Raw genomic sequence first — 14,746 nt, forward strand, 5'->3', positions numbered from 1 at the left:
TGTGTGTATGTGTGTGTATGTGTGTGTGTATGTGTGTGTGTGTGTATGTGTGTGTATACCTTTACACATGTACTCACATATGACTGTGGAACAAACTTTCAAATTTGAGACAGAAAAGCCATTAAATTGTACAAGGTGATATTTGAACAAGCCTATATGGGTTTTGATGAATAATTTTAAAACTTTCTAGGCAGGGATGACAGTTTACCCTAGATTAATATGTCCTGACGAGCAGACGCTCTCCCTGCCCTGTGAGCGGGCAGATAACCGTACTGCAGCAAACCTGTCAGACACTCAGCAGAACACCTGATTTCAGCTGTGATCAACTTCTCTCTTACCTCCCTCACCAAAGAAACCCCCGAAGAAAGCAACGACAATAAGTCCAAGATAGTTCTCTGAGCTTTCTCATTTTAAAAATGTGTAAATGAGGTAATTTCCAGCGCATCTGTAATAGGACAATTTTTGCAGACTGGTGAATTCATAAATGTGTTGCAGTATCCGCTGAACTGCTGAAAGGGTTTATGTACATGTAAACTCTTATTATCAAAATGTTTAAAGAACTGGTTCTTCACTGCCGTAGCTGTCATTATTCTGCTTCAGGCTGATGGCTACGAGCTTATTATCCTCAGTTCCCTGCCTGCCTCTTACTGCCTCCCTTTGTTCACAAATGATTTCTTCTCGTTTCCACTGTGGGTGGGGGCAAAGGAGCAGAACTTGAATCTTGAAATTAGTTGTAAAAATCGCATTGCAATTCAGAAGTAAGCTTCCCTATGCTAGGTGCCTTTTTATGTTCCCAGAATAAAGAGCTGACCGAAAGAGAATTTGGATTTTTGGATGGCCACATTATTATTACTATTAATTTTAGCATACTTTGTAGTAAGTTAGAAGTATGGACAGGATAGTTCCAGTGAGAATTCACATTCTGTTGCAAATGGAAAGTAAATAGCAATGTCCTTAATTATTGTTTTCAATATGTAATCAAATGTAATAAGAAGGGCCTTTTTAATAGATATTTTTATGATCATAAACTAATGTATTAGCTGAGTGTGGTGGTGTATGTCTGTCATCCCAGCTACACAGGAAGGTGAAACAAGAGGAAGGTCAGATCAAGGCCAGCCTGGGAAGCTTAGTGAGACCTTGTCTCAAATAAATTCAAACAACAAACAAACAAACAAACAAAAATGAACATCAGAAACAACACCAAACAAAACAAAACAAAAAACAGGCTAGGGATTGCTTAGTGGCCCAGATCTTGCTTAGTATTCATGAGAGTCTGGGTTCTATTATCAATATTACAAAAGCCCCCAAATCTAGTAATATATTTGGCAATTTGAAAAACAAAATACTTAACTAAATAGTAATGATCCACCATACCATCCCCAAAGATAATGGCTTATAACCTTCAATTAGACAATTCTGTATATATTTTAAATACATTGATTGGATCGTTTCATAGCACAACTTAACCCAATCATGTATCTTCTCTGAATCTCAGTATTTTTATTCGTTAAACAGAAATGCGGTGGTTGATCTAGGCTGTCAACTTGGTATACTAAGAAGAGGGAAGCTCATCTGAAGAACTGTCTCCTTCAGCATGGCCTAGGGAGCATTTCTTGATTGCTGATTCATGTAGGATAGCCACGCCCACTGTGGGTGGGACAATCCCTAGACTGGTGGAATTAAATAGGGATCCGGGCTGTATAAAAAGGTTTCTGAGCCAGCCAGGGGAGGGCAGGCAGTGAGCAGCACTCCCCCATGGTCTCTGCTTCAGTTCCTGCCTCCAGGTTCTGGCTTCAGCTCCTGCCCTCAGTTTCTTCTTGAGGACTGTAACCCTCAAGCTGGAATAAACCCTCTCCTTCTCAGATGGGTTTTGGTCAGTGTTTTCTCACCGCAACAGAAAGCACAAGGGCAGGGATAGAATACAGACCACTTGGGCTTCCTGTTGGGAACAAACTGGGTAATACACACATCGATGCTGGTTGGCAGGCACTCGGCACTCCGCTTTCAGAGCTGCTCCCACTGCTAATGATAAGGAGTCAGTGTCATGTCTAGGCGAGGGATTTGAGTAGCTTCAAGGCTGCTTACGGATATTTTCAAAATCTTTCTCAAACGATGCTACAGTGATGTGTGCGTATGTTCTGCCTTGTAGCTGTAATTAACTATGGATGTCGTAATTTTTAAATCATTTACAGCTTGGTGGGAAAATTGCTGTTCTAACTTTCTGAAGTTTGTGTTTTAAAAGCATAGTAAAGCACCAACCTTTCCTCATGCTGCTGGACATTCTGTTCCTTCTTTATGAGTTTCCCACTCGGGGCTTTGAAAGAAGCTGAGATACAAGAGCAACTGAGAAAACTGTGCTTCGATCTAAAGTGGGGCGGTTGAAGGGCACTGTTTTATTTAAAATTAAAGATCAACAAGCATATCCTTTTCCTTCTGATAACCAATGCCCCCCCACGGTAGAAGGCTACTAGAGAAAGCATTCTGCTAACACTGATGTCCAGTGTCTTCATGTCTCACTTCTCCATTTCCTACAATTGTCTTTGTTTCAGAAAAGCACAGGCCGACCGCACATAATCCAGAAAACCTTGGCAGGACAATATTCTAAGCTGATGAAGAATCTCAGTAAGTTTTAATTAAAACAGTCATGATACGTGCTGCGGGCTGTGACTTGACAGACCGCTGGAGTCGTGCAGCCTTGCTGGGAAGGGAAATTGGTCTGAGAGCTGAGATCGGCAGCGTGGGTGGGGAGTGGAGTCCCAGCTGAGCCTTGCGTGGGATGAGACAGCGAGAGATGTTTCAGTGGTGATGACAAATGAATCTCTGGCATGAAGCTGGGCTGGGAACCTGAGTGTAGCCAAATCTAAATTAATGATTGCTTTCTGACCGGGTGGACGTTCATGCTTGCAGTTAGCTTCCCCGTCACTCTGCGCTGCCTCCGCTCTTCACCCTGCCCTCGGAGCATCTGTAGCTGTTTAATCAGGGCAAAGGCTCCATTTGATTTCCTGTGGGCATGAGAGCCTATGCCTGTATACTAATGCCCAGAGTCTTTCATAATTTATACAAAACTTTATGCCACATATCATTTTAAATTCTAAAATAAATTGGGACTGTGTAGTAGAGTTCATATGATGTTGTTAAATGGTTGTAGGTCAAACAACTATCACCTGATCAACCTTGGACACTTCATGTTTTTTAAGATTAGAGGAAAATAGATTTTGAGCTGTCTTTGTGAGCATGAAATGTTGAACAGTCTATGCACGGTTTCACTACAGGCTGTTTTGGCTTTGTGGTGACATTGATTATTAACGGTGCTGTTCTTTCATGTAATAAAATCCATTTGATGCTCGTTTTCCTTTTACACAGGCACAGATGGCAGTGACCAGTGGCCTTTGCTACCTGAATTACAGTGGTTGAGAAGAAGGAAGAGAGCAGCCAGTGTGAGTGTGGCAGGGGCCGCGGGCTTCCCCTTTCCCCTTGGGAGTCTGCTCCACCCTGTCTAGACTTTCCCCTTCGGAACAAAGACTGCAGGGAACAGCCTCCGTCTCAAGAGCATCTCTCACACAATGCTGTTTACTCTTCTCTCCCTACTAATGATTCAAACTGATAAGAGTGTCCTGTGAGCTCTGATGTCATGGAAAAACATGTGTTGTTTTAGTTTTGTTTTCAGTGTGTTTTTCTTATAAAAATGGGAGTACATGTTTTCCTATTGAAAACCACAGTAGGGCTGCTGAGATGACTGAACAGGTGAAGCTTAATACCCAGGGTTCCTTCCTTGGGACGGAAGGTGAAAGGAGAGAATTGATTCCAGTAGTTAATCTGTGGCTTCTGTGTGTGCTCACCCTCCCGATACAAACAAGCCAACAAACAAGAGAGTGCACAACAGCTTTAGAGATAATCTTGATTGCACAATGTCATATAAAACATTTCTGTTAAAAATTAGTAAAAGTTGGGTTTTGAAATATCGGCCAATCAAGTTTGTCTTCCTTGCAAATGAAAAATGAAGAACTCGGTTACACCAAACTTGAGAGCTGGATGAGCTTTTCAGAACAGAATGGCTGAAAGTTATTTCTCTATTGGTGATGAGACAGGGGCTAAATAAAAGTCGGGAAGTGATAGAACCAGTTACTGTTGTATGTTTTTGTGCACTAATAAATGCCTAGTGGCATTGTAACTAAATATGTTCATAGGCTTTTGTAGTAGATTAGAAGCCTGTAATGAGTGGGACTGTTCGGTAATTACATGGTGAATGCCATCTAACCAAGAATTAATTCTACAGCTTATAGGTTACATGGTAATTCTCTAGATAACTTAATGAGTAATTATAGCACAAATTACACATTTTAGATAATACTTAGTTGAATGTATTTTTTGTGTTAAATTAATTAGACCCCCCAGCGATCTAAAAGTTAGTTCAAGTTTGAATCATTTTCTTACATAGTGTATACTGGTATTATGGTAACCATGAATAACATTTTTATGTTCACTTAAGTGATCTTTGCTTCCTCTTGAAAGAACAGCTGCCTCATACAGCTTCCCTTCTACTACCCTCTACCCTAGATGGACCTGTTACTGTGTACACTAAGGAAAAGAACCATCATATTAACTTCTCAACTGTAAAAAGAAATACATGTGAATGAGAAGCCCAACAGCCTCTAGTCCTAAAGTGTTACCTGCCAGCCCCCATTCCTGTTAGTGGCTGGGAACTGGTACATTGTTACTAGACTTCTATTCCATTCTTCTAGTTCTTGTTTACCACGTAGATTCCTGTTTCAGAGATGCATGATGTTCTCATCAAATGAATTTAAATTCCCTTTGACATTTTAAGTAAATATGAATATTTTATCATTTAATGCCATAGAAAGGGAAGTTTATTTACTTTTGGCTACTATGATATGCATAGTATCTTTTCCTCTAGATTAATTTCATACAGAAGAAAACTACACAGACAGAAACAACATGATCTGTTTCCAATTTCGGTGAGCAGAGATAGTGAAATTGTCTTTTCTAAATTCTTGTTTGTTCACTGATGCTTTCTAGTCACCTATGCACAGTTGCCTCACCAGGCTTCTGGTTTGGGTGTTTATACTACAGGCAACGAAGAGTCCTGAAATCCAAGGCTTCCCTGTAATGTGACCGAAAAATAGAGATGCTTTATGGCAATCACTATTCTGACCATGCATCTCTTATTTTCTTTAGCCGTCACGTGGTGTATTTGAAGAAATGAAGTATTTGGAACTTATGATCGTTAATGATCACAAGACGGTAAGACTATAGAATTGATGCTGTCCTAGTCACTGCTCTATTGCTGTGAAGAGATATCATGACAAAGGCAACTTATGAAAGAAAGCATTGAATCGGGGCCTTGCACACAACCTCAAAGGGCGAGTCCATGATCATCAGGTGGGCATGATGCTGAGCAGTAGCTGAGAGCTTGCATTTGATCAATAAGCAGGAGGCAAGGGTGGTGGGACTGGCATTGGCTTTTAAAGCATCAAAGCCCACGTCCAGTGACCCACCTGCTCCAACAAGGCCACGCCTCCTAATCCTTCCCAAACAGTTCCACCAACATATGCCTATGGGACATTCTCATTCAAGCAACCACAGATACCCAATAGCTTGTGAAACAAAAAATGCATTTCACTTTAGCTGTTACTTGTAACAATAAAGTACCTATATTTAGACACAATCTTTTGGTGATTCTAACAGAGCATTGTGTTCTAGATGACAAAGAGATAGTAACTAATTTTTACAGCTGTAATTTATCTCTTTAATAGAGATTACAATGGGGATATTTACCAATATGATGTTTATCACTTGTCTGTGTTTAAAATGCTTACTGTCTACGTTTCACATCTTGGTGTTTGGTCACTGATTCATTATTTTGTTCCATGCCTTTGTTCTGTGCACAACAGCTTTAGAGATAATACAATAAAATGCTTATACAATGTCATATAAAACATTCCTGTTACATACATACTATGTGTGTGTGTGTGTGTGTGTGTATATATATATATATATATATATGTATGTATACACAGTGTGTGTATGTGTGTGTGTTCCATCCCTAGCAATGAAAAAACAGATAAACAAACAAATTAAAGGTCTATCTAGGAGACCATTTTAAATCAGTGTTTTATTTTACAAAATATCGACAATATAAATAACTTTGTGTTGCACCTGTAAAAGTGAAACATGTTGCACTCGGTAACGCTGAAGGGAATTATGGGCAGAAACCACCACTCTCCATTTGAGCATCCTAGTCATTTTTGAGATTTTTAGATACTCTTTTAAAATATTGGCTCATCTCCAGTGTTTACCTGTTCCCGTGGTGTGTGATTTCAAGCCATTGAAGTGAAACTCTTGATTTGAAGCTAGGTAAGGATGTGACTGAGTTTTTCTTCTGCAATCTCCAAACTCTTTAGGCCAGAGATTATTTTGCTATAGTTATGCAGTTTAATCCTAAAAATTGCTAATTAATTGACTTTAGTTGATTTTACAGAAATGGAGTTATATTTTTGAAAGATTATGAAGATGAGAACTTTGGAAAAATATTTAAACATCAGTTATGAGTAAAATCTTATAAAATATTGAAATATAAATTTAAACAGTAGTAAGTCCTTGTTTTATGAAAACCCAAGTTAAACTTTATGATAAAATTGTACTTTGTACTAAGCTGACCACATGAAGTTGTAGTCAACAGTCTTTTCAGAGAAACCCTTGAGACTGTACATGACAAAGGCTTACTGTACATTGAAACTTTTATTTGAGTCTTTTACTTTAAAGGATGTTCAAATTAATTACCATTAATTACTAAATATTAATTCAGTTGTGTTGAAAATAATTTTCCCCATGGAATTCTTTTTATTTTTGTAGACAGGCTTAATTTTCTGCTAGTCTTTAAATAAACTTCTTGAGATATGCCAGAAAGAAGGAACATTTGTTAGAATTACATATACCTGAAAGTCGTTCCTGGTAAGGAGAACCGAGTGTTAGGTGGTGACTCGCTCTGGGAAAGACTCAAGTTGGAGTTCCTGAAGGTTGCTGGGGTGGGGTGGGGGGCGTCTCCCTCTTAGCCCCTTTTGCAGGCTGAGGTTTTCCCAACTACTTTTCAAACCTGATGGTTGTGCATGCTGTGAAATTATGTCTTTAGAAGCTTGAGCTTTCCCTAACGTCCATTATACAGACCTTGTAATGTATGGATACAATAAGTAAGCTGTGTACCACACTGTTGAAGGTGCAAAGTGCATGTGCTTTCTGCCCACATGAGTAGCTGAGAACATCAATTCTATAAAGGTTTGTTTTGTCCACTGTTATTAGTGTGTGTGTGTGTGTGTGTGTGTGTGTGTGTGTGTGTATGATGTCATGGTTGTAGGCATTCATGGTGTGGAAGTCAGAGATCAGCTTTCAGGGATCAGTGTTTTTCTTCTTCCTTGTTGCTTCTGCTGTGCTGTGCTCCAGACCAGCTGGCAAGTCAGCCACCACTCCCTGCCTCACCATAGGGTGCTGGAATTACAGATGCCTGACATCAATTCTGGCTCTCTCTCTCTCTCTCTCTCTCTCTCTCTCTCTCTCAATGTGGATTCAGAGGACTAAACTATTGTTAGGATTACGAGGCAAGCGTTCCTCACTGAGCCTTCTCAACAGTGCATATCTTTTAATTAAAAAAGAATTTAAGCCTTTAAATCAACAAAGGTTGGGTTTTCATTGCATTACAAAAATTTATATTGGATGAGAATTGGGCATGATATTTTAATGGTAAATTGGGGAGATATATTTTCAAAATGAAAACAAACAAACAGCCTTGAATTTTGGATGGTGATAATTCCCAGGATAAAATGAAACAGACTGAGAGTTTCTGGCATTTGAAAAATGATTGCTATGGACTAATAGCGCTAAATGTTCCCCTTGCTTCAAGACCAGGTTGCATTCTGCGTTCTGTTCTGTCATCGTCCCGAATGAATATTCATTTTTAAGAACCCTCATAGGAGTTGAGAAAAGCTCTTCTGGAGGAAATCTTTCTATCAAGCGAAGATTTGCAATATAAATCGCTGCAGAAACGCAGTGACTGGGTAGGGAGCAGAGCGCCGCCCTTCTGGGCGCCAGAGTGAGCTGGGCTAAGTGAATCTCTCAGTTTCCTGTGCCTGGAGACTTTAGCGTGACCATCCCGTCAGAAACCCCTTCTTGCAGTGTTTGTACTGTACGAGTCAGCGGGATTTTATAATTCTTACCTTTGGGTTGAAAATAAGGTTCTGCTTTAATTGTTTTCAAAAGGGCACATTTCTTAAGGGGCTCATTTATTCAGGAAGTGAAAGCCAATTTGCTGGTTTAAATGGAAATGGTTTTCAGTGATCAGAAAATGTGAAGGTAAGTTCTATCATAAATGGAGCCTGTACATTTTTCTTTATTTGCCAAATTAGTTCTCATTCATGCAGGAAATGGAAACATTTTGCCTACATTTGCATTAAAGCTCCTCTCTTTAATATTGGCTGCCTGAAAAATTGCACCTATCGTATTTTGAACAAGCAGCCCAATTATCAGTGGCTTTCAATTAGAAAGGAAAAAAAAATTCTCAAATTTGGAGACAGCATCTTGGTACCTAGCTGGCGGAACCGAATTTGTGAGCAATTATAGCTTGATAACAGTCTGCAAACATTTCTTTGAGCTGCTTAAGCTAAAAATAAATATTAAAAAACTGCCTAATAAAAAATTGGTTGAGATATTTGAAAGCACATGCAAAGCCAGTGTTTTGCTTCCATTACTGCTGTGTTATTAAATATGAACCAGTAAGTGAAAATCAATGATGACTCAAATATTTTTTCAATTAAAACCTCATTTGGTTTTCCTTATTTAAAAACCACTGTATTTTTTATGCACCAAACAAATTACAAATTTTTATCAGTAATCCTGACTTGTTGGGGCTATTTAATAAACAGTAGCTTATAACTCTTTCATAAGAATTATTAACTGAATAAATTAATCTCATCTTCCAGCTCAGAATAAGACAAATTTGTTTTCAGTCCCATGATCCAAGATAAATTATTTGAGGATTAATAAATCTCACTTCCATAAAGCTGTGTTGAAGGAGAGACAGTTGTTCATAGATCCTAGGTGCCCAGGAAATGGGATTTCAAGTTAATAAAACTAATGTTTTCTCTGTGAGGCTGGGAACCCAGCAAGTCACTGTCCCTGAGCTTCCTCCTCTCCCTGCATCAATGAATACAGACCTCCCTCCCTCCCTCCCTCTGTTCCTCCCTCCGTCCCTCCCTCCCTCCCTCCTTCTCTCTTTTTCTTTCCTTTTTGAACAGCTTTCTTCTTTTCTGGTTTCTAAGACAGCAGTCCTTTCTCTACTATTTATTCTAACTATTATATAGCTGACCTCTCAGATTATGAGTCTGCCTACTCTCCAGCCCCAACTTCTAAGTTGAATCAGGACTCTGTGGCCCTTCCTGACTGACAGCTTCCAGCTTGAAGTCTTTAAATAGGATTATGACGTGAGATCTTCCAGCCCTTACTTCAGAGCTCTAGACTTCTGAGTTCCGTACTCAGGGAACTAACTGTGAACTCGGCATCTTTGCTTTGGTACTAAGCAGGCCATTCACATTTGGTACCTCTGAATCACAGTTCAGAATTCCTGCACTGGTCCCAACGTGTCTTTTGAAATTCATGGGATAAGAACAGTTTTCAAATTCACATGGTTGTGGTATTCAGAAGTAACGTCTTTGGGAAGTATCTAAGATTATATGAGGAGAAAAATGTGATTTTTATTATAAATATACTTAATCTTTCTGATAGATATAATTGATTTAATAACTATAATTGAAGATAAATTTCAAAGACTTGCATAGTACAAAAAAATCATTGGTTTAAATCATGTTTTTATTTTTTTCTTGTGGTTGTAAAACTAGCAATAGCCTCATGGAGCAGCTGCGGTCATGGTGCTCCTAAAGCAGACTTGAGCTTTCAGAGGTCCTCCTCTTCAACATATGTTAAGTAAAGTATCCGACTTCCTGATAAAAATGCAGCCCGTTAGTGGGGATGCAGAGTAAAATGGTAGAACATTTGCTCCACAGTGGTAGAATATGAAGTCTTGGGCTGTGTCTCCTGTACTACAAACAGAACCAAACCTCCCCCAAACCCAAACTAATGCCCATAGATGTTTTGCTCTGTTCTTGAGACAGGGCCTTGTTCTTACACTCTTAGACTCAAGGGCTCTTCCTACCTCTGTCCCCCAAGTGCTGAGATTATAGGTGCACATCACTATGCCAGGCCCACATATTGACATATAGACCACTTTTGCTAAGTTTTCTTAAATAATTATAGTGAGTCAGTATTGTTTGGCATACTTCTTTGACTTTTTAGCTCTTCTTTGGCTTTGATCATCCAGAATTAAGGCTTGCTCTCAGAGTGACATCCTCATGAAGGATTTACTGAATGCAAGGCAAATTCTTCCCTGTCTTGGACAATATCTGGAGAGCTACCTGAAAAGAAATGGTCTTGACCCGTGCATGGCCTTGAGTTTAAAGTGAGGAAGTTGTCCCGTTGAGACCGGGTTTTGGTCTAAGCCCTTTGTAGATGGTAAAGATTCATTTTTATAAAAACAAAAGAGCCAAATAGGTTGCTTTTAAGACTGAATTAGAGGTTGACTTCTGTAGGCTCCTTCAGGCCCTGGGATATCATGAGTATTTTATAGTTTTGCTTCCTTGGTTTGGGTTGTAGGGAAAGAAGAAGAAGAAGAAAAAAGCAACACTGTCTCCAGTGTGGCCCAAACCAATTTCTGACCTTTTGATGCACGTTTCTAGTATCCCGCAGAGGTCTCTGCTCATAGCGTCAATTAGGATTTGATAGTGACTGTTTATCTTCTTGCTCTCCAGTATAAGAAGCACCGCTCTTCTCATGCGCATACCAACAACTTCGCAAAGTCTGTGGTCAACCTGGTAGATTCTGTAAGTAGCCTGGTTTTCTTGAAACTTCTCTTTGTTGTGCTTCCTTCTTTCTATTCACTGATTATGTTAGCTATTACTTAGATGAATTAAAAAATTTCTTCACATACATATCTATACATATTCATATTCATATCCTGGTGAATAAACTGTCAGGTGATAAGCTTTGTGAAAAGTATTCTGGGCTTTAGAATTCTCAGAATCCCCAAGATACTTTAGCATTGTTTCTTTCTTTTAAGCTTATTGACTTTCATTAATTCTCATTTTAATTCTATGTATCTGTGGGGTGCAGTGTAATAATTTGATACATGTGTACGATATCTAATGAGCAAATCAGAGTAGGTAGCATCGCTACCTCCTTAAACAGTGAGAAATTTTTATTAACCCACAGTAATTGTATAGCATTGCCTCTGCTGGTACCGGAGTCCGTGGGGGATAAAGAGCAATGGAGGAAGCCTGTAAAGCTGGAAATTAGCCTCCGCAAATGAGGCTTTATTAATAACTACTTGAGCTTTTCCTAAATATTTTGCGTAAGTTGAGAAGTCCTAATGGATTGAGGCAGCATGTGTTTGGAGGGTTAAGATAGATAAAAATTTCAAGGCCATGTATTTATTATCTTAATTCTCCCATGGTGGAATATTTCAGACTTAATTTCTAGTATTCTAGGTGATAGAATTGGGTGTCATCACCTCATAAAATAATTTGAAATGATAAAATGTCTACTTTTTTCAAAGGGGATCTGACCCTCTGTATCTTCACTGTTGACGTGCCTTTCCCTTCCTGTCCCCTCCTAAGTTCCAAAGAATGATCATTTAGATTTTCTTCTTGTTTCCTGCCTTAGGTAGTAACCCCACAGAGCTGGATTTCATCCATTATGTTCCGATAAATAATTCAATTTGACTCACATAAATGAATTTATGTATTCTTCTGTGAAGTGCTACTTTGTTAGGTTAAATATATTTTTATCTTGTATTTTTTTTTTGTATGGTCCCTCTTAACTGTTGAAAAAAAATCTTTTTTATAAATTGCCGAGCATCTCAATGCTACTCACTCTGAGGATCTGCCTTTTAAACAGCCCCAAACCACCCGTCATGTAAATATTCATAACATATTTTGTGCACCTAGCATATGTTATGTGCCTCATAGGCACAGCTGACAAAATTGTAATATGAGTTGATGCGCATAGAATATGTAATATAAAATTAAGGTTGAGCCCCTGAGCGCCAGTTTACATCTGCCTTATTACTTTTCTTTAATTTCAGCTCTTGTCATTCTGCTCACAGGAAAGGCATAGATGGATATGGAAAAGAGAATCTTAAATACACCTTCTCCCATGCAAAATCTATTTATTAGGCAGCATCTCTGCATCAGGAATTTCTGCATGATTGAGTAGACTCATACTTTACAAAATTTAATTTTAGTTTGTGTCATATTTGTAAAGTTCCGAAGCTAATCACTGATTGCAAAAGTATATTACACTTAACTCATCCTTGCGTAAAGTCACTATAGCATCAACTTTTTGATAATATCTTTATTCAGTGGCTTCAAAGACCATTCATTTGTTTTCTTAGATAGTTTAAAAGTAAGACAACATGGTAACTCTCACTGAAGCTGCTTAACTATGTGCGTTATTTATTTGGCCCAAAGTAGAGAGAACAAAAGAACAGCGAACTGTGTGTGAGGGATTCCACTCTGCAGTGAGGCTGAGATTGGTGATGGAAATCTGTTTGTTCCCCTCTCTTGGCCTCAGCTCTGAGACTCACTCTGAGGATTCTTACGTTGTGTGGCAAGGCAGCTGTACCGTCTGATGAACTGTCCTAACGCTGCAGGTTATATTGCACGTAGAGTCACTATGTCAGGCTTGGGCTTCTCGTCTCCTGTGGGGTTTGGAAAGGTTATTTTGATGAACCCTGTTGTCAGAGCAGGTCCTGACTTGAGAATCTTATCATCCCTGCATCCGTCTCATAAGATGCCAGGCAACTGAGAGAAAGAATAATCTTTAGGAGAGTAGAGAATACTTAATTGTATGAGTTTTCTTCTTTGTTTTGGCTCTTGGAAAAGAGAAATTAAAGCCGGTTCTGTGTGATTAGCTAATTCTGACCCCGTGTTCTCTCACCTCCCCCCTCTTCCCTTCCGCTGACTGACTCACTGATTGTTTGACCCAGTGTTTTCCTCCTGCACCTGTCCTGTTGTATACCCTCAGATTTACAAGGAACAGCTCAACACTAGGGTTGTCCTAGTGGCCGTAGAGACCTGGACCGAGAAGGATCAAATTGACATCACCATCAACCCCGTGCAGATGCTGTACGAGTTCTCCAAGTACCGGCAGCGCATCAAGCAGCATGCTGATGTGGTCCACCTCATCTCGTATGTGCTCCTACCCACATTACTGCAGTTTCCACTCGGGTTTATCTTTATCTCCGCATGGTATCAGTTAGGTTACGTATCAGGGAGCAGTGACTTCTACAGTGTTGCTGCCGGCCCCCTTCTCTGTTCAGAGAGGTGGAATTCCAGGGCTGGCACGCTGTGGTTCTGTGGCCACTAACTCTACTGTCTGAGCACAGAGCTCCCATCCTCCATCCAAGACGCTCCTGGCACTGTTGTCTTCAGTGTAGGCAGCAGGAATGCCAGACTCAGAGACAGGCTTTGCTAGATCATAGTCACATGACCACACCTGGCTGTAGGAAGTCTAGGAAATGCCTTTTTAGATGAACCATTGAAAACAGTTGTGTTTCTACCACTAAGAGGCCTATCCTTCTTATCCTTTTCCTCTTCCCCTCTCAAAGCTGTTTCCAACCTGACTCCATGGTTCTGTCCTGCAATCAAACCAAGCAACACCTTCCTTCCTTGCCATCGTTACCTTTTACTTCTTCCTCAGCCTCCATCAATTTATAATAATTTAGCATAAGCTATTCTCTAGTAGAAAGAGTCAGTGTGTTTCTAAGAGCATGCATTGAAATATTTTTAAATCAGTTTTGATTTCCAGTTGAGGGTGGTGTTCAGGCTGTTAGGTGTGTGGGAGAATGCACGCGGGTTGGGAGTGTTTACGTGGTGTTTTCTAACGGTGCTCTGTTTTCCTAAGGCGTGTGACTTTCCATTACAAGAGAAGCAGTCTGAGTTACTTCGGAGGTGTGTGCTCTCGTGTGAGAGGGGTCGGTGTAAATGAGGTAACTTTCTTTAGCCGGAGTTGTCTCTGCAACTGCTCCTCTTTATTCGTTAAGACCCAGTGTATAATGGCGCATGTTCTCAATGATGGCATTGACAATGTAACCTGGATGACAGATCAGAAAACAGAGCCCAAAGCCCTCCTTTAAGTTTATAATCATAGCTTTGGGTAGCATCTTGGTAGTTTTGCAAAGTATAAAAATAACCTGAAAATAGGCTCAGAGATTTTGTTTTTAGGCCTGTATAGCTGAGACGTTAAGTTTTTATAAACCTATTAATCTTTTTCCTATGATGCTTTTAATTTTTAGTACTTTCCTGCATATATTAAAATTAACTCCTTAATATCAAAAGTTTACAAATTAAAGTTTGTCTCTCTATGCAAATTTTCATTTTTATGTTTTCTGCTTAAGTTTCGTAGGAATGATAACAAATGTTTTCATGGAATTATTGTTTGAGTAAGTTTATTATGAAAATTCTTAATTGAAAGAAGCACCCCAAAGTTGCTCAGTGGGCGACCTTTCTTGCCATATCTGCACTGAGTTTATCCTTAGCTCACGTTCAGTTGGAGCCCAGCCTTGGCGACTTGTATTTTCAGTTTCCGTGTGAAAATCTTCCTGTACTCAATGCTTCTAGTGGCACCG

General features: G+C 39.5%; 1 protein-coding gene across 1 annotated transcript in view; it reads left to right on the plus strand.

Moving 5' to 3' along the window:
• The window catches only part of Adam23 (ADAM metallopeptidase domain 23), a 159,133-nt gene that overhangs the window by 92,569 nt on the left and 51,818 nt on the right, over nucleotides 1-14,746 (plus strand). Inside the window, exons 7-12 of the mRNA XM_041631816.1 lie at nucleotides 2,550-2,622; nucleotides 3,364-3,437; nucleotides 5,197-5,262; nucleotides 10,872-10,943; nucleotides 13,144-13,307; nucleotides 14,023-14,107. Of these exons, the coding sequence (XP_041487750.1) occupies nucleotides 2,550-2,622; nucleotides 3,364-3,437; nucleotides 5,197-5,262; nucleotides 10,872-10,943; nucleotides 13,144-13,307; nucleotides 14,023-14,107 (534 nt within the window). The remainder of the gene's footprint in view (nucleotides 1-2,549; nucleotides 2,623-3,363; nucleotides 3,438-5,196; nucleotides 5,263-10,871; nucleotides 10,944-13,143; nucleotides 13,308-14,022; nucleotides 14,108-14,746) is intronic.

The sequence above is a fragment of the Microtus oregoni genome, unplaced genomic scaffold (genome assembly GCF_018167655.1).
Source record: "Microtus oregoni isolate MIOR12 unplaced genomic scaffold, Mior012 000038F_ref0000394, whole genome shotgun sequence".
NCBI lineage: Eukaryota > Metazoa > Chordata > Mammalia > Rodentia > Cricetidae > Microtus > Microtus oregoni.